At 40.7% G+C, this 27,493-nt stretch overlaps 1 protein-coding gene and 1 long non-coding RNA gene across 11 annotated transcripts in view; one reads left to right on the forward strand and one right to left on the reverse strand.

The window, feature by feature from the left end:
- Positions 1-27,493, reverse strand: part of NAV3 (neuron navigator 3) — a 757,820-nt gene that overhangs the window by 533,441 nt on the left and 196,886 nt on the right. For 8 of the 10 annotated variants that reach the window (XM_074941992.1, XM_074941999.1, XM_074941997.1 and 5 more), the window contains one exon: positions 25,139-25,542. In XM_074941992.1, coding sequence (XP_074798093.1) covers positions 25,139-25,219 — 81 coding nt within the window. In that variant the 5' untranslated portion in view covers positions 25,220-25,542. The remainder of the gene's footprint in view (positions 1-25,138; positions 25,543-27,493) is intronic. The other 2 variants (XM_074941993.1, XM_074941991.1) reach the window with 1 other exon arrangement.
- LOC141980615 (uncharacterized) lies at positions 875-25,464 on the forward strand. The gene is made up of 3 exons (XR_012637585.1): positions 875-978; positions 22,549-22,730; positions 25,157-25,464. It is a non-coding gene; the product is annotated as an uncharacterized LOC141980615 (long non-coding RNA).

Raw genomic sequence — 27,493 nt, forward strand, 5'->3', positions numbered from 1 at the left:
AGGTACTTATCTTCCAGTGCTTCCTCCTATAGATAGGAATCTGCATTACTAGGGCACTGAGGCTGAGCTTGGTTCTCATAGCCAGCATATATCTTGTGCTTCATGTAAAAAACTTCGGATTCCCTGAACAGCTACAAGTATGTTATTCATCTGAATCCTGTTTCAACCAGCAGGTTCCTGAATTGGTGAAGTAGATAAATTTCTGTGTTGGTAAATTGTATTACTTTTATTAAAATTAAACAATATTGATGAACAACAAAGTATTAATTTTACAGGTGAATGAAAATATTGTCGAAGAAAAAAAATCCTGATTTAGGGACGCTCACAGGTGGTTGCAGTGGCAAGCCTGCCAATGTTGGTAGGTGATTCAAAGGGAGTAGCTATGCTATTATTACTGGAATAATTCTCTGCACATTTTTGTACAACCGTTTTTTTCCTGCAGCTGCCTTTTCAAATATAAAAGCAAGACGTACAGCGTAGATAGCAGCTAAAGGCCAAATGTTTGAGGTCTTAACAGTTTTACAGTAAGACTTCTTGTGCAATTGTTAGAAGAAGATTAGCAACTTTTCTTTTGAGAAAGGACTCCATATTTATAGGAAGAAAACATAAGACAAGGAGTATCAAACTTCTGATAAAGACCAAGTGCAGGAATCTTGAGGTCTCAGGAATACCCAATCGCGCTTTCTCTAACAAAGACCACTCTTAGAAGCAGAATGTTTGAGACAGAGGGAAAAAAAGGTGAATTTTAAATTCCATCACCAAGATGGTCATGTTTCTTTTACCAATAATATGTCAAAGCAGATCTGTACATAAAGGGAGTCACCATTTGTGAATGTGACAGGAGGCTGAAACAGTTTTATCTCCCACAGGGTTCTCTGAAGTAAAGGCTTTTCTTTTCTTTCCATTCTAGTCTTCTTTTTTTTTAACTGAGCTCTGACTCCATTAGAGGGGTGTACAGTTGTCTGCAAAGGAGAGCAGGTAAGAATAGCCAAGTTGATTTCCCATTGCTGAAACCAGTTTCTTTTTTGTGTTTAATGCAAATTAAAAAGGTCAACAATTAAAGTCAACATTTACGACTAATGCATAGGGTGACCATATTTCCTGAAGTAAAAATGGGACAGCCCATGGGGCTCGCCAGAGTCCCCACACACACCCCACCCGCAGGCTCGCCAGAGCTGCCCTCGCTTCCTGCTGCCTGAAACACCTCCGCACTGCTCAGCACCTCGTGTCACTTTCCACCACCCCACCCCACATTCCTCCACACTCCCCTACGGGGGTGCACCCAAATGTTTTGGTAAACTGAGCATTTAGTCATTTGCTCTTGCCAACCGATCAGAGCAAATGGGACAAATGACCATTTTTGTCAAAAAAGGCAGGATGGCCAGGACAGAACTCAAAAAGGGGACTGTCCTGGCCAAAACAGGACATATGGTCACCCTACTAATGCATCTTCTATATGAATATAGAAAAATATGGTCACCTCAGATATCACTGTGTGGTGACTTTTAAGTATTCACCATATTCTACTTTGTTATTAACTTTGGCTTGTCTATTTTTCTTTGTAATGTAGTTTGTGGAAACGCTGCATCACCTACCTGACTGTTTTGCACTATGATGATGTGTGTGCTGGAATCCTGATTTACTGACCCTCCACTCTTATATCACTCAGGAATGTGCCAGGGGCAAATTGTTAAGCCAATTTATGCAATAGATACAAATATGGTTTATTATTTACTTGAATTTACATACAGATGCAGAGTTTCCACAAACTACATTACATACTAACAGCACTGATCCTAGACACAATACAAACATTTAAATGAAACAAACCAGGCCAGTACAGCCCCATTCTACACAACCTGAATGACCGAATATCTTAAATCTGTCCTTGACCTCAGTAGGATGACTTGAGGAGAAAGGATGGCAGAATTAAGCCCTAAATAAATACCCCATTCTTTTTAAGGCCCCAGCCATCCTCAAATAACTCCACCATCCTTAAATCCTCAGAAAAGAGGTGGGTTTTGTGAGAAGAGTGAATTGGGACAGGGTGAAGAGGCTCACTCCCCCTCACTACTCTCCTCCATAGCCTGCCTCACAATAGACCTCTGCCCTGAGCTCTCCCACTGATTTGAGAAGCATGCTGGACAGGAGAAGTCCTTCACTTAAATTCCAGTGCTTTAGCAGTGCAGCCACAGTCTGACATTTTTATCAATGTCTTGGGAAAAAAAACAAAATCATCATTGATAAAGTCTGCAGATGGCACAAAAATTGGGAAAGTGGTACATAATGAAGAGGACAGCTCACTGATATGGAGCTATCTGCCTCTCTTGGCAAACTGGGCCCAAGCAAACAATATGCATTTTAATATGGTCAAATGCAAAGGCATTCATCTAGGAACAAAGAATGTAGGCCACACTTATAAGATGGGAATCTCTACCCAGGGAAGCAGTGACCCTGAAAAAAATTTGGGGGCATCATGGTGGATAATTATCTGAACATGAACTCCCAGTGCAATGCTATGGCCAAAAAGGTCTCATGCAATCATTTGATGCATAAACAGAAGAATCCTGAGTAGGAGTAAGGAGGTCATTTTACCTCTGTATTTGGCACTGCTAGAATACTGTGTCCGGTTCTGGTGTCCACAATTCAAGAAGCACATTGATGTACCGGAGAGAGTTCAGAGAATATCTGTGTAAAGGGGGTGGGGGGAGGGCATCTATATAGACTATCAAGTCAAGTATGCTAGTCTAAAGATCTTAACCATTCAACAACTGAGTGAAGCACATTAGCAAGTCCATGCGGGAACCAGGCAGCCCTTCCCCGTGGATGCACCCTACAAATATGTGGCCTACATCTTCTAACTGGCCACTGAGGCAAAGGGAGGAGTCATGAAGTCCCCACTTATAGTCGTTAGCCACACATCTGATCACTCCACAAAGAAGAGCCAGGAGAATTATTAAAGGACTGGAAAACATGCCTTATAGTGATAGACTCAAGCAGCTCAATCAATTTAGCTTAACAAAGAGAAGAATAAGGGGTGACTTGATTACAGTCTGTAAATACCTACACGGGGAACAAACATTTGACAATGGGCTCTCAGTCTAGCAGACAAAGACATAACACGATCCAACAGCCAGAAGTTGAAGCTAGACAAATTCAGATGGAAAATAAAGTATAAATGTTTAACAATGAGGATTATTGTGGTTTCTCCATCACTGGCAATTTTTAAATCAAGATTTTTATTTATTTATTTATTTTTTAATAAAAAGCCAAAGATGTGCTTCAGTTCAAACAGGAATTAACTCATGGAAGTCAAACCAGATGATCACCATGGTCCCTTCTAGCCTTGGCATCTATAAAACTATGACAAACCACAGGAGGTTCAGAGCATAGTTTCTCTCTGGTGCTGCTGTTTCCTGTTCAAAATGCCCCCATAGTAGCAATCCCTCTCATCTCCAAATCCATTACCACCATTCCAGTATTACCTCCTTTTTTCTCCACTATATCCAGAGATGGTGGGGTATATGAAAGAAGCACAGCTTTGGCAGACAAGCTGGGCAGCTTTGGAGATAGAAATGATTGGGAGACCTTGGCCGTTCCATTGGCTTGTTTTCACAGATCTAAATTAGGTTTTAATAAATATGGGGAATAATATATATGAGCAAAATTTGAAGACCACTCTGTGTTTGAGGTACTATGAAAAAGTGTATGTGTGTGACATTTAGAATATGTGGTTCTTTAGTTACAGAAATCTTAGAATATTGGATGAAATTTCACAAAGGGGTCATTTTAAATTGTTTCCTTTGTCAATGTTAGTAAATAAGTAAATATTATTAGAGAAAATTCAATCATTCTCTGAAGAGTTATTGTATTACATTTGGAGACCACATTCAGTCAAAGATTTCTATCTTGCTGTAAAGCACAATTCTCAACACTGTCTTAACTACCAAGCCAAGAGGGATCCTCTGTAACAGATTTTGGTTGGTGTCATAAATATAAAGGGAAGGGTAACCACCTTTCTGCATACAGTGCTATAAAATCCCTCCTGGCCAGAGGCAAAGTCCTTTTACCTGTAAAACTTAAGAAGCTAAGATAACCTCGCTGGCACCTGACCAAAATGACTAATGAGGAGACAAGATACTTTAAAATCTGGGGGGGGGGGAACAAAGGGTCTGTCTGTCTGTGTTATGCTTTTGCCAGGACCAGAGCAGGAATGCAGGTCAGAACTCCTGTAAAGAGTTAGTAAGCAATCTAGTTAGATATGAATCATAGAATATCAGGGTTGGAAGGGACCTCAGGAGTCATCTAGTCCAACCCCCTGCTCAAAGCATGACCAATCCCCAATTTTTGCCCCAGATCCCTAAATAGCCCCCTCAAGGATTGAACTCACAACCCTGGGTTTAGCAGGCCAATGCGCAAACCACTGAGCTATCCCTCCCCCATGTTTTGTTTAATGGCTGATAAAATAAATTGTGCTGAATGGAATGTATATTCCTGTTTTTGTCTCTTTTTGTAACTTAAGGTTTTGCCTAGAGGGATTCTCCATGTTTTGAATCTGATTACCCTGTAAGGTATTTACCATCCTGATTTTACAGAGGTGATTCTTTTACTTTTTCTTAAATTAAAATTCTTCTTCTAAGAAACTGATTGTTTTTTTTTATTGTTCTGAAGATCCAAGGTTTTGGGTCTGTGTTTACCTATCCAAATTGGTGAGGATTTTTATCAAGCCTTCCCCAGGAAAGGGGGTGTAGGGCTTGGTGGGATTTTGGGGGGAAAGATGTTTCCAAGTGGGCTCTTTCCCTGTTCTTTGTGTAACACTTTGGTGGTGGCAGCTTTTAACCTAAGCTGGTAAGAATAAGCTTAGGGGGTCTTTCATGCAGGTCCCCACATCTGTACCCTAGAGTTCAGAGTGGGGAAGGAACCTTGACAGTTGGTTATTTTTTAAATCCACAACTTCATTGTTAAGACTTCCCCCCGCCCCCCAAAAAATGTAATTGCAGCCATTTCTGTGTGGCCTACAAAACAACACTTATTATGTTGCCTGTACAGTGGAAGTCGAAAGACCAGAGTTTGGTTTGTCAAAGGGAGCAGCTGCCTGTGTAGCAGAGATGCAAGTTTGGCTTCAACTCCCAACCTCTACAAATTCTTCATTAACCCATTAGCAGGGTCTAGGATGCGGGTGGGGGACTGGGTGGGAGAGAGAGAGAGAGAGAGAGAGCTGAAGTCCATGTTGTCATAGCTTGGCAGCTTGCAATTCCAAAGAAGCAGCTGATCCACCTAGCATCAGAAAGGGGAGTAGCTGCTGGATCTGAGCAGTTGGTGGATTTCCTTGGCATACCTGTTAGGTTGCTCTGAATGAGGTGAAGAACTCTTGATTAGTTAATCTTAAATTTTCAGAAGTGGCCTATGACCACGATGTTATCATAATGTATCTGTGTGCGCGTACATGCATATGTACTAAAAATTGACAGTTCATGGAGACTATGGTTCTTTAGCCAAATAAATGAGAGATAAACAGGGACATTTTCTAAAACAGGAATATTATTTAATTTTTCTCCTGCAAAATGTAGTAAATATTTTACTACAAATTTTACAGAGACTCATAGACTTTAAGGCCAGAAGGGCCCATCATGATCACCTCGTCTGAACTCCTGCACATTACAGGGCACAGACCCTCACCCACCCACTCCTGTAATAGACCTATAACCTCTGGCTGAGCTACTGAAGTCCTCAAATCATGACTTAAAGACTTCAAGTTACAGAGAATCCACCATCTATTTTAGTTCAGATGAGTGAGTGACCCATGCCCCACGTTGCAGAAGAAGGCAAAAAACCCCAGGGTCTCTGTCAATCTAACCTGAAGGGGAAATTCCTTACCAAATCCAAATATGGCTATCAGTTAAACCCTGAGCATGTGGAAGAGAACCACTAGCCAAATACACGGGAAAGACTTCTCTGTAATAACTCAGAACCTTCCCCATCTAGTGTCCCATCTCCGGCCATTGGAAATATTTGCTGCTAGCAGTTGCAGATGGGGCCATATGGCATTGTAGGCAATCTCATCATACCATCCCCTCCATAAACATATCAATCTCAGTCTTGAAGCCAGTTAGGTTTTTTGCCCCCACTGCTCCTCTTTAAAGGTTTTCCAGAACTTCACTCCTGTATATGGAAAACTCAGTTGTCCTCTGAAGAGTACAAGGGCCTGACCCAATGCCTGCTTAAGTCACTGGAAAGACTCTCATTGATCTCAGTGGGCTTTGGATCAGGCCCCTTGTGCCACCCATCTGGACACTCCTTTAAATCTTTACGGTGTGACAAAGAGGAATTTTAGTTCAAATCTAAAGGAAGCCTTAACTTGGGAATCACTAACAACAGTTCCATATATTTCATTTATCCAAATCACTGTATGGATATCTACTGTATTAGTCTGTTTGAAGAGTAATTCATAATGCAATTTGCTAAAACAAAGATTGTGATGTGGCATATACCAGGAACATTTGCTAAGCTACACTTCTTAGATACAAGACATGAAATACTTGTGAAATAATCAACAAGATCTGTATTTTGGGAAGTACAGCAAAAGACTACACTCTTATTTTTGATCCCTAGCATTAACCTCAATGCACAGTAGTAAAAGATTTCTAAAATCTCTAGTGTTACTAAAAAATATAGAAAATAAATATTAAAAGCAAAGTGTGCTTTCCCCACACAGAACCCCCCAACACCATCTCTCCTTCCCTCAGCTAAGTCCTTTTTTGTTCCAAATAATGCATTTCTGGGAACTTTATGCCCATGGCAATCATAAACACATGCTGTGTAAGGGAAAAAGAGGAAGAAAAGAAAATGATAGTATTTAACGTAATCAAAACAGCATTGCTCTAACTAAGATCCTGTATTTGAGAAGCATTTTCACAAGTATTATATGCTAGTAATGAATTCTTTTCTTTCCTTAATGGGCATTTTACTTGCTTGTTTTATTAAGTAAAGTCCCATTAAGGAAAGAGAGGAGTTGATTACAAATGAAATGAGACAAAATAAACAATTAGACCATTGTAGAGTGTCTGATTCCCACATAGAGCTGCCTCCAGTTTCTCTGGACAGCTGCCACAGCAATCACCTCAGTCACAGTCCCCTCTTTTAAAGAAAAATTATTTTCCCACTGTTTCACTTGCCTCTTTTGAAATTCTGTGTTACTCAACAAAACAGCACAATGTGGGTTGCAAATTTGGCACTTTAAGATCTGACACTGGACTTACCTTGGTGAAAGCTCATTCCTGAAGAGCACAATTTCCAGTCTGTTCTGCCAGCTGTTCTGCTAACAAAAGAGAACTCTGTCTGTGTGTCTCTCTCTCTAGCTTTGCCATGAACTGACATATCAAGAAAACACTACAAGATTTTTGACAACTCAATTTCGCATTGGCCAGAATCAGCAGCCACACTTTGTGTGTACACTGTGGAAGAATGACTTAACTTGCATTAATCATTCTCTCAACAATGAGAGAGAGAGAGAGAGAAAGGAAGAGAAGTACTGACCACCTGAGGGGTACTTTGCAGCTGTCTTCATTCTGTATAATTTGCATACAGCAGCCCTTATAAAATGCAACATATTTGTAAAAAAAAATAGAAAAACAAAAGCCACCCTCTATCTTGATTCAAGTTGGGCTAAAATGAACCCCCCGATCTAAACACACAAACTTTGGGACTTCTGAAAGACAGGTCCACATTTGAATTTTTCTGCTTGGGCCCATCTCTGCTTATAACAGTGTTTACTGCATTGTTTTGGATCATTACCACAGATTACCGAATAATGTAGAAAACGGAAGTATTTTTCTGTATGAGAAGCCAAGTATTTATACAGCAGCGTTTAAACCTAAAGTAACGTAAGCTCTGGCTTCCTGGACTCCTGGGTACTATTTGTGCCATTTTATTCTATTTGTTTGTGGCCAGGGCTGCCATACAAGCTGGCTTCCACAACTAGTACAATCAGTAAAAACAGAGCTGCTTTGGATTGAGAGCCAGAAAACTCTTTCTACGAAGGGACTGATGCCACTTGAAAGCTCAGTGTTACCAGCTCCATCTGCTTCCAGGGAAGAACTAAATCCCAGTTCTCTGGATAGCTCTTTTCTATTCTCTTTCTCCCCTCTCCCACACTCGATATTTGTCCTGCACTGCTTTACTTTACAGGCCAATATACGGGTATATAAAATAAATATCTGGCTTTGTGAGACACAATCAGATTTCAGCCTCTGAACAAGGTGACACTCAATTTAATTGATAGGTAGAACATGTTTAAATTGATTAAGGACATATTTCTCTACACAATGTATAGTCAACCTGATGAATTGAGAATCAATAAACCAAAGCGGTCACTGTAATTTTGAAAGAGGTTAGATAACTATGACCAAGTGTAATATTTAGACACAAACTAGAGTTCCCTTCAAGTACAGGGATAATACAGTGGCAAGTATTTCACAGTAAATTGTATGTCAGAGGTAACCTACGAGGGAAGCACACAATAGATAAAGGCTGCCCACAGGAAGTCTGCTCTGGATCAGAGGATACCAAGGAACATTTTCTGCTATTCTGCTCCCTTAATATCTTTATTTGGGATCTGTTGACCTAAAAATAAAAGTTCCATTGATGCACGGTCAGACTTATGGACAATTGCCTTTCTGACTTTCTCAGACACCAGAGGATTTAGCCTTATCTACGACAGTAAAGGAGGACAGACATATGCCGCGTACGTTGTTTTTGTTTTGTTTTTGAGACTGTGGCAGTTGCTAAAACAGGACTTTAATACTACCTATGGCAGAGCGACTGTCCAGCCTGTCTTCAGGTGCAGAACAACTCACCTGAACCTCTAGTCTCGCTGTTTGTGCAGTCTTTTAGTTGCTAGCAATGACTGAGGAAAAACAAAAAATAAAAACAGATGAGCTTGGCAAAATGGCAATCGGCATGGGGATCCATATCAAATTGATCCGCTAGCTCTCCGGATAAAGAGTCTGGGCTAGGGAGAGTTCGGATGTTTTCTTGTTGTATCTGTGATTTGTCCCAACTGTGACTGGAATTCTTGATTTTTGTTTGATATTTTTATTTAATAAACAGGATCCAAGAAACTAACTAGGAAATTAAGCAAAAAGTTACAAGGGATAACAACTAGCATGATTCAAGGTATATGCTCTTTCTTGGTCGAGGTAGCTGGGGAGGGGAGCTTAATCTGTAAACCTTCCCTTATTTTAAGATGAGTAATTTCCCCAACCCCCTCACACAGCATAACGCTACACAATTGACCTTTGTTTTTATAGCAAGGAAGGGGTCATCTTCTATGGAACAATTGGGAATATTCCACTGTCAGAGACAAAAAGACCAGACGAGACCATCTAATGGTGGGCCAGGGACTATCTATTTGTCATGCTTTTGTACAGATGCCTAGCACAGTGGGATCCTGGTCCATGAGCAGGGCTTCTAGGTGCTACCAGAACACAACAATAAAATGAATAATAAAATAAAAAGTAGTATGTAATATTATGATTAATAAAAATAAATAAATAATGTATTTTTAAAATACTTTGCAAATATATTGGGCCTTCATCTGAGTATCTCAAAGCTTTTTGTGAATATTAATTAATTAAGAGTCGCAAATTCCTTAGTTTTATAGATGGAGAAAACAGAGTTTAAGTCACTTGCCTAAAGTCACACAGAAGTTGGTAGGAGTGGGAATAGAACTCTCACTTCCTGTCCCATGATTTAATATCTTTCTTCTTGAAAACAATGTACTAATGACTCCAGTATAGCAATGCATACATATGCATTATTATTAATTATTTTATAAACCACAAAAGTGCACAAGGTGCTTCACAGAGCAATAAGACAGACAAGTGTCCTGTCCCAAAGAGATTATGATCTAAACGTAACACAAGACTCAACAAAATCAAGGTGCTTAGGCCTTAACATTAATGGGCCTCAACTGAAGTTTACAATGAGATGCATATAAGCAGTGGGTCCAGAAAAAGTGCCTACCATTAAAAAGTCAATATTTTCCCATTGTTACCACAAGGGTAAGGAAAGTATTGGGAAATAACACTAGCACCTCACATTCTACTTTGTGGTAACTGTGGGTAACTGTTCCTTTTCAGTGGTGGCAACTGCAGGGTCAAAGATGTAGCATTTGTTGGTTCTTTGTTGAAGCTTATTAGAGCTCGCAGAGTCATAATGGGGAACCACTATGCGTTTATGTATTACAGTCTCCTCTTTTCTGATGCCAACAAGTACATACAGAGCCATGTGACCTTTTTCACACACCCTGCTGGAATTCATCCATTCCAAACTGCAAATTGTGGGCGTATGCTTTAAAAATCTTTCATTAAAACACAGAGCGTTGGCAGCTGCCCTTAGATTCTTTACTTGTGGATATGAGTATTACTGTGCTCTCGCTCACAGAACTGACACAACAAATGTCATTACCACAAGTAGAGAAACGAGGTGGGTGAGGTAATATCTTTTATTGGTGAGAGAGAGAGACACTCACCTGTTGGTGAGAGAGAGATGCTTTCGAGCCACACAGAGCTCTTTTTCAAGTCAGGGGAAGAGACCTTTGGGCATGGAGAGGGGGGACCAAGCCTATCAGCTTGACTTTGCTGAAAGCAGCCCCTTTCAAGGGGTCTCTCTCCATATACATCAGAGATCCCTTCTGTGCTGTCTGTGGAGACTTTGCCTCAGAGAGAGGCAGCCTTTTCCCTTCCTCTCCATGGATGAATTATGTTGTGCTCAAATCCTGGCTGATTAAATTAAAATAGAATATAACAGCAAATGAGATAAGACAAAAAGAAAAAGCATGTGTAAGAAGTGCAACTGCCACCTTGATTACAGACAAGGATGGCGAATTAGTCACAATAAACATCCATGGATGGAAATCAGATCACAAAAACGAGATTTCATATCAGCAAAGCCTAAGAAATGTAGATTTCATACTTCTTTAAAAACTCATTTTTTGAGACATACAGCAAAAGGAATATTTCATATTTCCATTTATTGTTGCTACTATTATTGTCATTTGTATTACCCAAAGGCCCCAGTTAAGGTCCAGGCCTCATTGTGCTAGATGCTGTACAAACACAGGAAGACACATATGTTGTTCTGAGGAACTGACATGTCACAGAAACAGATGAAAGATGGGGGGAAGGGATATAACATTTAAATAAAAGATCAATGTGCTTATTGGCCTGCCTCATTGTGACTACGTTCTACATAAAAAGGGGTAGCAAGGGAATGAGAGTGGGAATGATAGAAGGGGGAGTTAACACAAGCAAGGGAGTAGGGAAAAGGAGGAAGAGGAGAAAGTACATGAGGGAGTGAAAGCAAAAAAGAGCAAGGCAAGAGTGTAGGAAGAGCTTGGTAGGAGTATTGCCAGCAGGGAGAATGAGGCTGACAGTGAAGGGGGAAAGCAATGGAGAAGGAAAGGAGAAGCAAACCACGAACTGGCAGGCAGAAAAGAACGTCGATGAGCCAAATTGTAAATGTACATTCAATTCAGAGGTTTATTTTTTCCTTCATGAATGATGAACATTAGACTGGAAGGGCAACTGGCCTGCTGCATACCTTCAGATTTAAAAAAAAAAAAAAGTCTGGAAGCTAGGATGCTTTTCCTCTGAGTCGCAAAGCCTAAGGGCTAGAGCTGCATTATGTCACTCTGGCAAGAAATTCAGTTGAAGGGAATAGCAATATATGATGCTGACAGATGAAGATGACATGAAGGAATGTAATATTAAAAACGTATTGAAAAGAAGACTGATGTACCAGGTAGCGTCTCCCTCTCTACTAAAACAGAATTAAACCAGATTTAACAATGATTCTATGATAAACTAATAATTTTTGTCATTCCAATTTAACAAAAACAAAGTATCCTTCAATTTTAAATAAATGTTGTTTTCATGTACTGGAAATACAACAACACTGAAGGGTCGGTTAAAAAAATTAGTAGTTATGTCTACTTTTTCTTCCCCTTAAGCAACCAAACATTGCTCTATTTATATACAATAGGTATACAACAATACACCGGATATTTATACACCTAATTACTGATCAAAACGAATATTTATATGTTTAGTTGTAACAGAAACTGAGAAAGGGAAGGATGTCAGAGTGGAGGATAAAATGCAAACCTTCCCTAAATGCTTCTCTGCCCTTTAGACACTCCTTTGCACTTTGGCACTGGAGAAAAAATGATATTGGTAACCAAACATTATTTTTGGAAATTATTAAATATCTCAACAGTGCCCTTATGTACAAATACAAGTACAGTCATGCCTGACTAATCTAATCGCCTTTTATGATGAGATTACTGGTTCTGTGGATGAAGGGAAAGCAGTGGATGTATTGTTTCTTGACTTTAGCAAAGCTTTTGACACTGTCTCCCACAGTATTCTTGTCAGCAAGTTAAGGAAGTATGGGCTAGATGAATGCACTATAAGGTGGGTAGAAAGCTGGCTAGATTGTCGGGCTCAACGGGTAGTGATAAATGGCTCCATGTCTAGTTGGCAGCCGGTGTCAAGTGGAGTGCCCCAGGGGTCGGTCCTGGGGCCGGTTTTGTTCAATATCTTCATAAATGATCTGGAGGATGGTGTGGATTGCACTCTCAGCAAATTTGCAGATGATACTAAACTGGGAGGAGTGGTAGATACGCTGGAGGGGAGGGATAGGATACAGAAGGACCTAGACAAATTGGAGGATTGGGCCAAAAGAAATCTGATGAGGATCAATAGGGATAAGTGCAGGGTCCTGCACTTAGGATGGAAGAATCCAATGCACCGCTACAGACTAGGGACCGAATGGCTAGGCAGCAGTTCTGCGGAAAAGGACCTAGGGGTGACAGTGGACGAGAAGCTGGATATGAGTCAACAGTGTGCCCTTGTTGCCAAGAAGGCCAATGGCATTTTGGGATGTATAAGTAGGGGCATAGCGAGCAGATCGAGGGACGTGATCGTTCCCCTCTATTCGACACTGGTGAGGCCTCATCTGGAGTACTGTGTCCAGTTTTGGGCCCCCCACTACAAGAAGGATGTGGATAAATTGGAGAGAGTCCAGCGAAGGGCAACAAAAATGATTAGGGGTCTAGAGCACATGACTTATGAGGAGAGGCTGAGGGAGCTGGGATTGTTTAGTCTGCAGAAGAGAAGAATGAGGGGGGATTTGATAGCTGCTTTCAACTACCTGAAAGGGGGTTCCAAAGAGGATGGCTCTAGACTGTTCTCAATGGTAGCAGATGACAGAACGAGGAGTAATGGTCTCAAGTTGCAATGGGGGAGGTTTAGATTGGATATTAGGAAAAACTTTTTCACTAAGAGGGTGGTGAAACACTGGAATGCGTTACCTAGGGAGGTGGTAGAATCTCCTTCCTTAGAGGTTTTTAAGGTCAGGCTTGACAAAGCCCTGGCTGGGATGATTTAACTGGGAATTGGTCCTGCTTCGAGCAGGGGGTTGGACTAGATGACCTTCTGGGGTCCCTTCCAACCCTGATATTCTATGATTCTATGATTCTATGAAATACAGCATGACTGTACTACTAGAATTTGTAATCATAAGGCACAATACAGAGGGGAAGTATGGTTCTGTTGTTAAGGCACTGGCTTGGGTTGCAAAAGACATAGGTTCAAGTTCTGCCTCTGCTATAAACTCTATGGGACCTTGACAACACCTGATCCTGCAAATGTTTAATTTTACAAATGTGAGCAATCTCACTGAACTGAAACAGGTGGGATTAGGATTTAAATCTACTTGTGCCTCAGTTCCTCATCTGTAAAATGGAGATAACACTTCCTTTCATCTACACATTTCTGTTCTCTCTATTTAGACAGTAAGCTCTTTAGGGCAGGAGTTGTGTCTTACCATGTGTTCGTACAATGCCTAGCACAATGGGCTGCCAATTTCAGTGAGTGTGTCTAGGACTACTGTGATATTAACAATAAATAAAGTAATAAAATAAAAATAATAATATGTAGTAAAGGGCTCAACTAATAATACCACTTGGTAGCCTATGTAGCAGTCAAATACTAAACACGTTTGGTTTTACTCAGTTTCTGTCAAATTGCTTAAGAATAGGTATGCTTATATATATATATATATATATATATATATATATATAATATGTAATAAGGAAGAATGAGTTTATATAAGCAGCTGTGGATATAATTTAAAACTACTTTGTAAGCATGCATTCAACACATACGCAATGACTAGCTATGGCATGCAGACTATTAAAAAGTTCCTTTATTTCCCTCTCACAAATATACAAATTTTAGTATAGTCACTAGCTGCTCTAATTCTTCACTGGATTCGGCTACAGCAGCAGGAAAGAGGCATCTCATTGAAATTTGGCGAGAGCTCCTGAAGAGTCAGTGTGCTTGTGAATCACAGGAGCAGGATAGCTTGGGAACTCCACCTGACAGACATACAAATAAAGTAGAAGAAATGATGTTAAATCTGTATTGCAGAACCTCCCAGAGATGTCAATCAGCTTTGGGGCCCAGTTGGACTAAGCAATTTCCCTGGAGGACACAGTCCCTGCCCCAAAGACTTTACAATCCAATTCAAATCTTTCAAGACAACATAACACAATGGATTAGTAAAGCAGCCATCAAACATACAGAGCGGTTGAGAAAAAGTGTCCCTGTTATTCCAAACACAGCAAGACCTTCTCAGCACTTGGAGCAGAATGTAAAACATGGCAGGACAACTAGCATCAAGCAAAAAAGCTGAACAAATAAAGTGCTCCAATATATGCAGTGTTGTTTTAGCCATTTTGGTCCCAGGATATTAGAGACACAAGAGGGGTGAGGTAATATCTTTTATTGGACCAATAGGAGTTTTTCTTAATCTAATAAAAGATATTATCTCACCCACCTTGTCTCTGCTCCAGTCTATCTGCGTATTAAAATTCCTCTCTGAATTTTTTATGTTTGAGGCTTTTTTGTTCTGTCAGAGGCTGCAAGGGAGCGGAAGATCTGGTTTATTCATTTTTAACAAGTTTGACAGGTAATTCTAGCTATAGGTTTGTAATCATGGACGTGTTGAACTCAACTTGCAACACAGAGGAGAATCTGACTGGTTCCTGGGAAGTTTGGAATTTCTGGGAAGGGAAACAGCGGATTACACTTTGACCGAGGCTAATTTGATTACAAAAACAAGCACAATATTTAAGGCTTAGAAAAATCACTCAGACAGTACTGTCAACCCCTAATCTGCTAATATGAGGATTGACCACACTTCAAAAGGGGAATCTCACATTAAAAAGTCCTGGAATATCTTTTGGGACCCATGTACTATTGTTGTAATGTCATGATGTGGGATCATGAAATGTTACAACTATGTCATAAGGTTGTGATGATTAATAATAAGATGACAGTAATACCTAGAAGTCCCAGCCAAGATCCCACATTGTACTAGATGCGGTATAAATGCAAAGTAAGAGAGACTCTCACTGTATGCCACTGGTCTCTCTCTTCAGCTCAGGAAGGACTTACACAATGCCCCGTGTCTTCTAAAACCTTCCTTCACTGCACAGTTTTATTCATCAAACACAAAACTCACAACCAAAGCAGGTTGCAGGGACCCAGATACTTTTCCAGTTGCATCTCTCCCCATTGCTCCAGGGCTTCCAGCATAGCTAACCTCCTTCCTGCAACTCCCCTCCAACTGAGCTCTCTCAGCCCTTTGTAGAAAATATCTAACCTCTTCCCAGCTGGGTCTGATGATCAAACAGGACTGGCTGGACCCACGTCCCCTGGCCCATAAAGGGGCTGGTCACCATGTTACAATCACCCTGAAGGGCTAACAGTCTATGCAGGCATGTAGCAGAGTGGTTACCTACTCTTGCCCTGAAAGGCTGAAAAGCCAGCCCTTGGCGATGGCTGTGGGCTAGAAGCTGGGCTGATTGGGGAAGTAGCCGCAGCTGGGCCACGCCCCAATCAGGGCCCAGCTGGCCCTTATAAAGGCTGGGAGCCAGAAGGTCAGGCAGAGTCTCTTTGGCTAGAGAGAGACACAGGCCTGGCTGCAGGGGAATTCACCTGGGGACCCAGAGTGAGGCAGGGCTGGGGAAAGGCCTCAGGAGCTGGGAAGCCCTTGGCCAGCAAATTCCCAGGCCCATATAAGTATTGGGGTTGCAGAGGGCAGCCTGAGGGTGGGTAAAGGCAGCCAGTCCAAACCCCACGTTGCCTGTGATTATTGGCTTTTACACTGCAGTCTTCCCCAGGGCATGGGGGCTAGACGGTGACTGGCAGTAGCCACAACTGAGGTGATGTGGGGATAGTGGGTGAGAGTGCCCTGGGGTGGGGAGACCCAGGGAGTGGGGGTACTGCCAGGGGGGCAGCACCCAAGGCAAGGGCACTGGGAGGGACTGGGGACTAGTGGTAAGGCAGATCACTGGCCTGAGGAGGGTGCTCTGGGCTGGAAATCGAACTAATTCCCAAGGACTACCAGCAGGAGGTGCCGCTGAGTGAGTCCAAACCTTTACAAGGCAAAAGGTAGGAAGGGAAACAGAGACACATGAGGGTATGCCTGCACACAGCTCCTAGACACTAGGGGCTGGAGCCTGGGTTCCAGCCCTGAGCCCAGAAGTCTACACAGCAATGAAAAAGCCCCAGCCCCGTGAACCCAAGTTGGCTGGCACAGACCAGCAGTGGGTGTCTTGTTGCTGTGTAGACCTACCTATCCGGATACCAGGGCTTTCCCAAGGTCACACAGCAGGTCTGTGAGTGAACTGAGACTGGACCCCAGTTCTTTTGGTCCCAATCCAGTGCTCTATCCACTAAACCACACTGCCTCCAGCATAAGTTGCTCCCACTTACCAAAATGCTGAAAGGCAGCAATTTTAAGAGAGAAGCAGCTAAATAATTATCATTCACATTCACTTGGATTAGGAAATAATGACAGTCATGGCTGGCAAGCACTGACCACTTAATAGCAGCCAATGTATACAGGCCGGTTACTCAAACCTTACTAGCGAACAGCAGCAGCAGAAAAGCTTAATGTCTTAGCCTATTTGCTCAGCAATTTACTGCCACCAAAATCAAAATACTTCTCCTTTGTCCCAAGGCTAAGAATGAGAATTTTCTTTGTCAAAGTAGATAGCGAGGGATGAAAAATAAGATTTATAATGGAAGGCTGGTTACAATCTTTTTATTTTTGACAAACAAAAATGTTAGAAATGATTGGAAACCCTCAAGTTGCCTAATAGTAAAGCTATGTAACCATATGGCCTTATTGTCACTATTTTCATGCCCCCTCCTACTTCTTCTGGCTGTGCCTTGTTTCAAATTAGATTGTAAATTCTTTGAGGCATGTACTCTGTTTACACAGCCCACCACAATGGGGCCTCAATCCTGACTGGGATCTTTGGCCCTTACTGGAATACAAATAGTAATCACCTTAAGTAAAGGCGAATAAACACGGCCCCATAATATCTAGTTCAAAAGTTTACGTTCTTGTAAGTTTCATTTAGATTCTAAATTCAGGGAGACATGAATCTGTCACTTTTTATTGCTGAGCAAAGTACCATTGTGCTATATAATTAATCAATAATCATTATATTACTCCAGTGTTTACAACCTACATTTTGCTGGAAAGGCATTGAAAACAAAAAAGGCAATCAGAACAAAACAAATCACAAACCCTTCTCTCTCCTCCAACCCCCTCTCCAGTGCATGTCAGAAAATAATATAGTATGTGTACATACAAAGCAGTGTTCATCTCAGCTATTTGATTACACAAAAATCTGCCAACACAAACAACTGCTAAGCAGCTGAGTCCCTTCGACCAGACAGAGACGACATTCTGGTGTAACTTCTACTTTGTATTCCATGAGTTTTATTCTGTATCAAGCACGCATTAGCAGCAAGAGCTTAAAGGATAACATCGGGCTGAAAGAAAAGCAGCCAGTTATAGGACTAATGTATAAGGATGAAAAACAGAAAATAAAACAAAGCCAGGCAATTTTTTTTAAAGGAAAGTACCAATAATTTTTGTTCAGCTCGGGTCAAAACATTTCTAATTAAGAGCCTGCTACAGAAAATCAAAAAAGCAATGAACAGAACAAATACATATTAAACACAAATGCTTACATATTTATTAGCATGGTCCTAAAATAGTAATAAGGGAAGGGAAAAGGTTATTTGTTGAATTATTAAAACCTGTTTTCCCATTGTATAATAGAGTGTGTTAAATACTGCACATTTAACATAGAGTAAATGGATTTTACAATTGGGAGAATTTATAGCAGAGCAGCACATGGAATGATTTCAGGGGGGAGCCAGGGAGTCTGCCCAGGAGGGTTTTGGCAGATGGGTAGAAGGGGATCAAGAGATTTGTGCTGGGGGAACATGGCTCACAGGGAGGCATTGTGGAGGAAAGGGGGAAGGAAAGGGGAGGGTGGCAACACATGGCAGGCCTGCTATGAGATGGTTCTTGAAACACAAATGCACTCAGGATCAGCGTTCATGTCATGCTCCCCATCAGTACCTGGCCCGGGCCGGGGAAGCTAACGATCCAACCAGCGGACCAAATTCAGTGATGAATCCTAGTCACATGACATTTGAGGCATGTTGTGCAAACGCTAATACAACTCAGTCATCCTGCCGTCAATTTTACCTGCTCAGCTGGGTGGCTTTGCCTTCAGGTGCCCAGTTCACAACAATGACCAAAACAGAGACAAACACACTGCTTGTTGTAAAAATCAATGGACAGGAGTCTTCTCAGTTTTTTGAGAGACACATGGTAGTAGTTTTCAGAGTAGCAGCCGTGTTAGTCTGTATTCGCAAAAAGAAAAGGAGTACTAGTGGCACCTTAGAGACTAACCAATTTATTTGAGCATAAGCTTTCGTGAGCTACAGCTCACCGATGAAGTGAGCTGTAGCTCACGAAAGCTTATGCTCAAATAAACTGGTTAGTCTCTAAGGTGCCACTAGTACTCCTTTTCTTTTTACATGGTAGTAGTGAATGTGATTTTGGGGCTCTACAATTCCTAACTAGGTCTTCAGTCCTTCATTTTCTAAAGCGTTCCCTGAGAGACATACAGATGTAGTGAGGCAAGGTGGGGCCCAGCGCAGTACAGGAGAACTTGGGAAGAGACAAGATATGTTTGGGTGGATGGGAGAGGGGCCTTCCAAGAGGAGATCTGCAACATTATTCAGATCCCTGTTCAGCTATGTGACCCATCCAAAACCAAATCTAGGAAAGAGAGTTAAATGGGAAAATTGAAATGCTCGTAAACACACCTTCCACTGTTCCCGTCTGCTCCATTTTAGTAAGTAGGCAGGACACAGAACAGCACTCTTATAAAATTGAAAATCCTCCTCCTTACAAGAAGGAAAACAGCAAGGCTAGACGAACAGTACATTTTGCTGGCGTGCACACATTCATGTCACTTGCATGTCCAAGATACCCATGAACTGGCTTTGCTGATGATGGAAAAAAATTGAATTTTCATGTTACAGCTCCCATTGTTATGGTTAGTATTTTATTCAACTAGGTAATTTTAAAAAACACTAAATTAATTTTTGGGTGTGCTGGCCTTGCTACTGTTACTTTTTTATTTGTTTGCCTAATTCTGGAGTCTTTGTAGCCAAGAAAAACTCCATTGACATCAGCAGTCCTTTTGCCTATATAAGGACTGCAGGACCCAGCACTTTTTGAACTGAAAGTAAATACAATCTCTGTAAAATGCTCAGACAAAGCTTTAGGGCAGGATCCAAAACCAGTGAAGACCATTGATTTCAGTGGACTTTGGATCAGGCCCTTAAAATCTCGAAGTTCTCAAAAATTAATGTTTCCTGATAATATAAATTATATCAGGAACATAGGTCAAATTATTTATATGCTAATATATTACCAAGGTTTACAAATTATGGATTCTTAGCTTTCCAACTTGTTCAAATTTTGGTCTAGGGAGGTTAATAGAGAATACCAAGAAAAATATTTGCTAATTTAGGGTTCACTTAGACATTTATACTTTTTTTGCACAGTAGGAGCTTGAGGTGTGTCAAGATTGCAGAATCAGACTATGTTACGGCCCAGATTTGTAATGGTATTAGGCATTGCTCCGCTCAGCACTGCAATGCCTAACTGACTTGAGAGCTTAAGCCTCATTGTCAAAAGTGATGTCAGAGCCTACGTACCATTGAAAGTCAATTACTTAGGTTCCTACATGCCTTGGTCACTTTTGAAAGTGAGACTAGACGTTGCAAAGTGGAGCGGAGCAATGCCTAAATACTTCTTAAAATCTGGGCCTATATCCTTACCTATGATGTAAGGACATTGATGTAGCAAATCCTAATACTGAGAGTGCAGAAAGACCATTACTATAGCATTCCATTAAAGCGGAGTGATTTTAAATACAAACAAAAAATATTTTAATAGACCAAGACCTCAATGAACAAATATACTCCCAAAACACTTATTGTTAAAGGAAGAAAATGTGTCAGGTATACTGAATGTAGATATCAGAGAGAACCTATTTTTCTCTTTCTCTTCCCTCCTCCCCCATCTGTAGGTAACATTAAAGAGAGAGCAGTAAATCACTAGGACAACAAAACAGACATGCCAAAACTTTGTTGAGCGATGAAGCAGTGTTGTTTCTGGGATGCCTTTTATACCTTTTCCATCTTTCTGAAAGCATTTTTACAAGCTTACACAAGGTCACCTGCATAAGCGATGCTTGAAGATATTGCAGTTTTATTATTTGCCTGAGCATTGCCTCACACCTGCATGTATGCACATACACACATGCACCCTTACGTGCATGTGGTCTCCTACTTTGACAAGGCCACAGCTGCAGCAATCATTCAAATGCTTTCCTTTGTCCGCCTCAGGCTAGCAGGTGTTTTTTGAAGATACCAGGTAACCTGGGTAGTCCATCAAAGGAATGTCTTCAGCAAGAATTGCAAAAAAATAGCTACGTTAATTGGGGAATACCGGACGTTCTTTTGCAAGCAAGTAAAATAGATTATATATATTTGTGCTTGTTGACTGTAAATTATGCATATGAAGAGCAGATCACTGATTTTCAGTGGATTTATAAAACAAAGGTACAATACTGAAAAATGAAATACAGCTGAAGTAGTCTTTACTGTTGTTTAACATAGTCAAATATGGCAAACTGCAGGAGCTAGTTATTCAAGCTGATATCCTCGTGTTCCCTGTACAGTTCAGGGTGTATTAAAGTCAAACATGTGTATCATATTGAAGTCCATAAGACAACCCCTAGCTATTCAGATATGTGTCATTGAATTGTATGATTAGATAACATAAGAAATGCAGCAATTACAGTACGCAATGCAAACAAAAAATAGATGAAGATCTTAAGAGTTTAGTCTTAAAGCTTTGTGGGCAGGTAGCTGCACAAGTGACATTTATTTCCAGTATGAAATGGGCACTTATTTCCCTGTCAGGGTGCCCCAGAGCCCTGGGAATGGTACCTCACAGAAGCACAGGGTTGGAGGGATGACTGAGGAGTTTGGAGAACTAATATGAACCAGAGGGACAGCCTGGGGTGAGGGACCCTGGGAGCATTTTTGGAAGGTGGTGGAAGGGCCAGAAGATCCTGATGATCGCAGAGGTGGTGTGAGATCCTGCAACAGCCCTTTCTCCTTTACCCTCATTCTGATACTTCTGTCCCAGCCCATTAGTTCAAACAGGAATTAATTCAGGGAAGTTCTATGGCCCCTGTTCTGCAGAAGGTCAAAATAGACGATCCCAACAATCCCTTCTGGCCTTGATATCTATAAATTAAACTCTTCCAGCCTGTTCCCCTCTGGTCCTGCCACCCCAGCAATAAAGTCAGGCAGCTTCCTCCTTCTTGCTGTGGCAGCTCCATGCTGCCTGGGTGCCAATAGGTGAGAGCACTGAGATCTCTGAAGACACAGTCTCCTTGCTGTCAGTTCTGGCACCCAGCACCACTGAGCCCCTGTGGGTGAAAGGAGTAGCTTCAGAAAAACTCCTGCTCATTCCTGGAGCCCTGCTATGTGCAAAAATTCTGCAGGGTTGAGAGAATGTGAGGGGAGGGGCAAATGCAGGTTCTGTGTGACACTTGCCAGTTCTTTAGATGTAATGGAATACTGAAAGAAATCATTAGAATTATCATTTTATCATGGGATTTACCCAATGACTCCTGGACTGCACAGGTGTTCAGCCATGGGACAACTATGTACAGATATAAAATTCAGGTCACATACAATGGGATGCAAATCTGCACAGTATGAGTGTCATATAAGCATGCAGTACTTACACCTATCAGTAATGAAGGCTACATAAGTACCTATTGAGACAGATAGGACATTTTCTAGGTTATCACACAGTGAGGTAATGGACCTCCATTTTATCTTATATGTAGAATTAACCCCCTCAGCCTAAAAATGTGCAATTTGGGCAGATATCACTTACCATCTGGTAGTATCTGTTGGTAAATGTTACCTTTTTAATGGGCACCAATGTACATGTAACTAAAAAGTCACGAGTACCTACTACAAAAATGAGCTTTTATCATTTGTCTTGTTTTAGAATTCCCTATGCTCATGCTCAACTGTCCATCACGAAAACAATGTTGCCATGTTCAATGTGGCAGAGTGGCCACTGGAAGTTGTGATGCTACAACTAAACCTCCGAGCACTGAGTTTTCTGTTTACCTATGAGAATATGGGTTATGCAAGAACTTCAGTTTGGTTCTGCCTGGCCCAATCCAGGTAAGGCAGTATTGTTTCACCAGAGCGCTGGAGGTACTAAGTTGAGTCAGACAGTTTGCCAAAGGAATGCAATCTTCTATAAAAGCAGGGCACAATGCTGCCAAATTTATTTCTGTGTTAGCTTTCAACCAGCTACAATGTAAATAAATAACCACGCTGCTTATGCCTGCACTTCACCTTTGTACACACTACAAACCAGGCCTTGAAAAGTCTTGGATGATTAACATACAAACCCTTTTAAAATCATACCAGTCTATTCGTTAATGAACCAGATAACAATAGCTTCTCACAGAAAGATTAAAGATTCCCGTTAGCAATGAAAATGAATTTCAGAAATTCTTGTTGCTTTTTATTAATTCCTAAATATCTAGATCACAGGACACAATGATTTTAGAAGCTATAAAACAGTGTTCTCCAGTTCTTGCTTAGTTAGTTCTTCTAGTGCTGGATAAAGAATCCTCAAACCTATTTAAAGAAAAGAAATTGACCCCAAGTACAACAGACCACCTTTGAAACAATCTCCATCTTTCTAGGAAACATGAGTCTCCCCCGAACCTAGATCTGCTGCATAATAGGTTCAGCACCACTGCTAGGCCAGGAAGGAGCAATATTTCACTTGCAGAAAGAGGGGAAAGGAGGGAACCGGAGAGATTTGTTTAAAATACCAGACTGAAGCACATTCCACGCAGAATTGGATAATATTCAGAAACCAATACTTGTGTTTTGATTAATACTAATATTGCTCATCTTTTTCTTTTGTGTAGTAGACAAATGGGAATTGGGATTGGAAAGACGTCTCAAGCTAAGTCAATTATGCCACATCATATCTGAGTATTTTCTGTTACACAAAAAGGAGCTCAAAGGCTCAATGAATGTTCTCAGTACCAACAGTTTGACAACGTTTTGTCATACGTGTTATCCTGTTATATTTCCAGCAATTCTCAATACTTTCAGAAGACTAACAGCTGTGAATGGCCTAGTTTAACAACAGAGAGAGACACACACACAGACTCCAGGGATGCTCCAAGTATTGAGTTCTGACTGGACTTGCAACAGTTGTCTGAGTTGTGCAGGAGGTCAGACTAGTCATAATGGTCCCTTCTGACCTTAAAGTATATGAGTTGCATTTAGGCTGTCAGTAAAGTCCACTGAGTTGTAGCTTTCAATTCAAGTTCAAAATTAATTACTTGGCCAATGACTTTTACTTCTATTTAACTTCCCAAGTTTTAGTGGCTCTTATTGACAAACCTGTATAATAATCAACTTTTCAGTATGAAACATACCAGTCTTCCACTCGAATCTTAAAAGTGATTTGGAAGCAATGAAATGTTACTGCTCAGTGCAGTGACTCTCAGAACTGGTTGCAAGTTTTTTGAACTCAGACCTACAGAGCTCAGGGCCTCGCATGTTTTTTTTTCATTCTAGTGGGGGGAAGGAGGAAATTCCCAATTTCTTTTTTACATTATTATTTCAGGGGGGGAGGGTGCACATGCTGAACAGGTGCATATGCTAAGGAACCCATAAAACCCAGTAGGCATCATTTGCTACAGTTTTATTTACGGGCAGGTGCCACAGGAGGTTCATGTACTAGCTAGTCTACTCAATTTATATCCTGGCTTAGATCACAAGTGAAGCAGTGTTTGATGGACTCATCCTAGTCCCTGAGCAAAAAACCATCACACGGTTTTAAACATTTACCAGTCTGTGTTCAAGAGAAGCCCAAGACATAAATAGCACTGTACTAGCCCCACTACAGGACTGAGGCAAAATGGGGCAGTCTGAAGACCGTCAAACTCAAGCCTGTGCAATGAACACTCAAACATTTTAAGAACATATACTAAGGAAGCAACAGAAATGGATTTGGAAGGTGTGCCTCCAAGAGCGACCTATCCTCTGGGGATCACAAAAAAAGTCAGATCTAACATAGTGAAGGATCGATATCAGCCAAAAGGATACTTGATGTCACATAAAGTCATTTTATTTAATTAAACTATATAAGGTAGTCCAGAAACATGGACCAAAATTAATGACAAGTTTGATAACAGAACTGTTCAGAATTACTATTGGGATGCTCTCACTGTAAGGGATGAAGCACTCAGACAAGGTCAGCACAAAGTTAAACTCATATTCCAGATCAGCAGGACTTTGGCATGAAGTCAGCATTGACAGCAAAGTAAAAGTTTTGTCAACTAATTTGCTAAACAAATTCAGGGGAGTTTAGTAGCAAAATGACCAGGTAATAATGAAATTCAGGTTCATAACAACAGTCGGCTGTACAGCAATACTCTACAAGTGTAAAGGCAGATTAATATATCTTGTAAAGCATTTTAGTTTCCAGCTTACTGAAATCACATTAAGAATGCATAAACAGTTCAAAGATAACTAATTAGCATCAACAATAATCTTACCTTCTTCTGATCTTCTAGCTTGTGACTTATTGGATTCCTTCCATGTCTGTTCATTTCTGAAGATAAATCCATCCCATTCATGCCCTGCCCGTCAAAACGGAATCAGTTCAGCAAGACAGCAAACTAATCCAAAATGTGGGAACTACAAACACACAGACCTGCTGCTTTTTCCATCACATGCCTTCTCTGAACTTCACTGATTCCAAGGAATGATTAAAAAAATCCATCGATCGAGTAGAGAAAATAAACTTTGCAATTTACTCCTCGTACCTTCCGAACCAGCATATCGTTTTTAAAAGGTCACCCGTTAAAAAAGAAACATTCACCCAATACTTTAGTTCCAACTGTTATCTTCCATCACAAGTTTCCATTTTAAATAAGGTTACATCCCGTCTGTGAACCTGCTGAGAAAAAGATATGTAACAAGATTAGTTTAAAATTTGTCATCACCCTTTGTAGTTAATTCTCTCTCCTCTCTATGACACCTTTATTACTGAAAGTAGTTACTAAAGCTGCTTTGTGAGTCAGTCTAGCTGTAAGAAATGCCATACTCTGAGAAGGTTAGCTGCTTGCCACCCTCACCACCATAGGATATATATGGTACCATTCTCAAAAACCACATATACAACTCTATGCAGTGTACAAGGAAAAAGGCCAACAAAAACTGCTCAGAGCAAAGGCACAGATATTAGTCCTACATCCTTTGGCCATACTATTCCAGAACATTTTTTGTCAGTGTCTTAGGAAGGTGATAGTCCACCTGCCAAGGACAGGGTCATGAGGCAAGAGAAAACTCACAGTCAAATTATTAAGTCCCCAGCCAGTGGAAGAAGTTTAAAAACAAATGTTTGTAGAGGATTACAGTTGGAAAAAAAATCAATACAAGTGATATTTGCTTGCCAAAACGCATTGTTCTATTATTAACAATAACTGAAAGAGCCAAAAATATATTTTCAAGCTTGTGCTACAATAAAACTGTGGAATATTGATGCCTTTAGTGCAATTAAAAGCCAATTGCATTTGAACTGACTTAATTGATAGGATGAAGCTCACATAAATTAATTTAAATGTACTGTCAATACATTTTAAATGCACAATATTCACAGTGTGACTTATAACCATTTAGTTGGAAATGAAAAATATTTGTAGTTAGAGGGTATAAAGCAATGTGCAGTAGTAGAACAAGTGCAACAGAATATGTCATTTATGTCCAAGAAAATGAGTTTTAAAAAGGTTATTCGCTCATACAGAACCTTATCCAAAACCCAACAAAGTCAATAGAAAGGTTCCCATTGGCTTCAATGGGCTCTGAAACAGGCCCTTAGGTATATGCGTATTGGTCAACATTTCAATGTAATTCATCACAATATGTAGGTAGGCCAAAAATTTGAAACCTTAGGTGCCTGAAATTAGTCTCCAAATTGCATATCTAGGCACCTAGATAAAAGCGGCTTCATGCTGCCATTATCTTCTTGGGAGATCCATCACCTCTGAAGTTCAGGGCACATTTATCTAGCTGCCTAACTGTGGCTTTGGGAATCAAACTTTACGCACCCAAGGTTCCAAAATGACAGGTTTCAGAGTAACAGCCGTGTTAGTCTGTATTCGCAAAAAGAAAAGGAGTACTTGGGGCACCTTAGAGACTAAGCAATTTATTTGAGCATAAGATTTCGTGAGCTACAGCTGAAGTGAGCTGTAGCTCACAAAAGCTTATGCTCAAATAAATTGGTTAGTCTCTAAGGTGCCACAAGTCCTCCTTTTCTTTTTGCGAAGGTTCCAAAAGTTTTTCTGTAATTATATCAGGATTTCAATGAATATTCTGCACTTTCAGATCATTTATATTTGAATGCTGCTCTTTGCTCAGACTGTGACAGAAGATTTCCCACTACCACGTGGTTTCCAACCCATTCCTAGGGTTAGAACTTCTCCATGTTTATTCCTCCTTCTGTTTTATATTTGTGTCTAAGACTTTAAAGGTAGAACATACTGGAGTCAATGGAGTGAGATCAGGGATTCTTATGTAGTTTTCAGTTTCTGACACTCATGTTTACTCTAACAGAAAAAAACCCCAGGAACAATAGTTCCTCTACCGTGACAGGAGCAAGGTCTCTCATGAATCACTTCATTAAGAAGATACACCATGGGTGTTTGTTGTGCAGGGCTACTGCCATATGTTAGGTGAACTGTTACGCATGAGGATGAACAGTGGATGTGATAAACCCATCAGCGGAATTAAAGTGAGCATGCAAAAATGACACACATAGTGAAAGCCCATTATAGCACAGGGTAAAGCACACAATCGGTATGTCTATACTGCAATGTAAGCTCAGGTACAAGCCTAACCCCCATTCCATT

Source organism: Natator depressus, chromosome 1 (assembly GCF_965152275.1).
Source record: "Natator depressus isolate rNatDep1 chromosome 1, rNatDep2.hap1, whole genome shotgun sequence".
NCBI classification, from domain to species: domain Eukaryota; kingdom Metazoa; phylum Chordata; order Testudines; family Cheloniidae; genus Natator; species Natator depressus.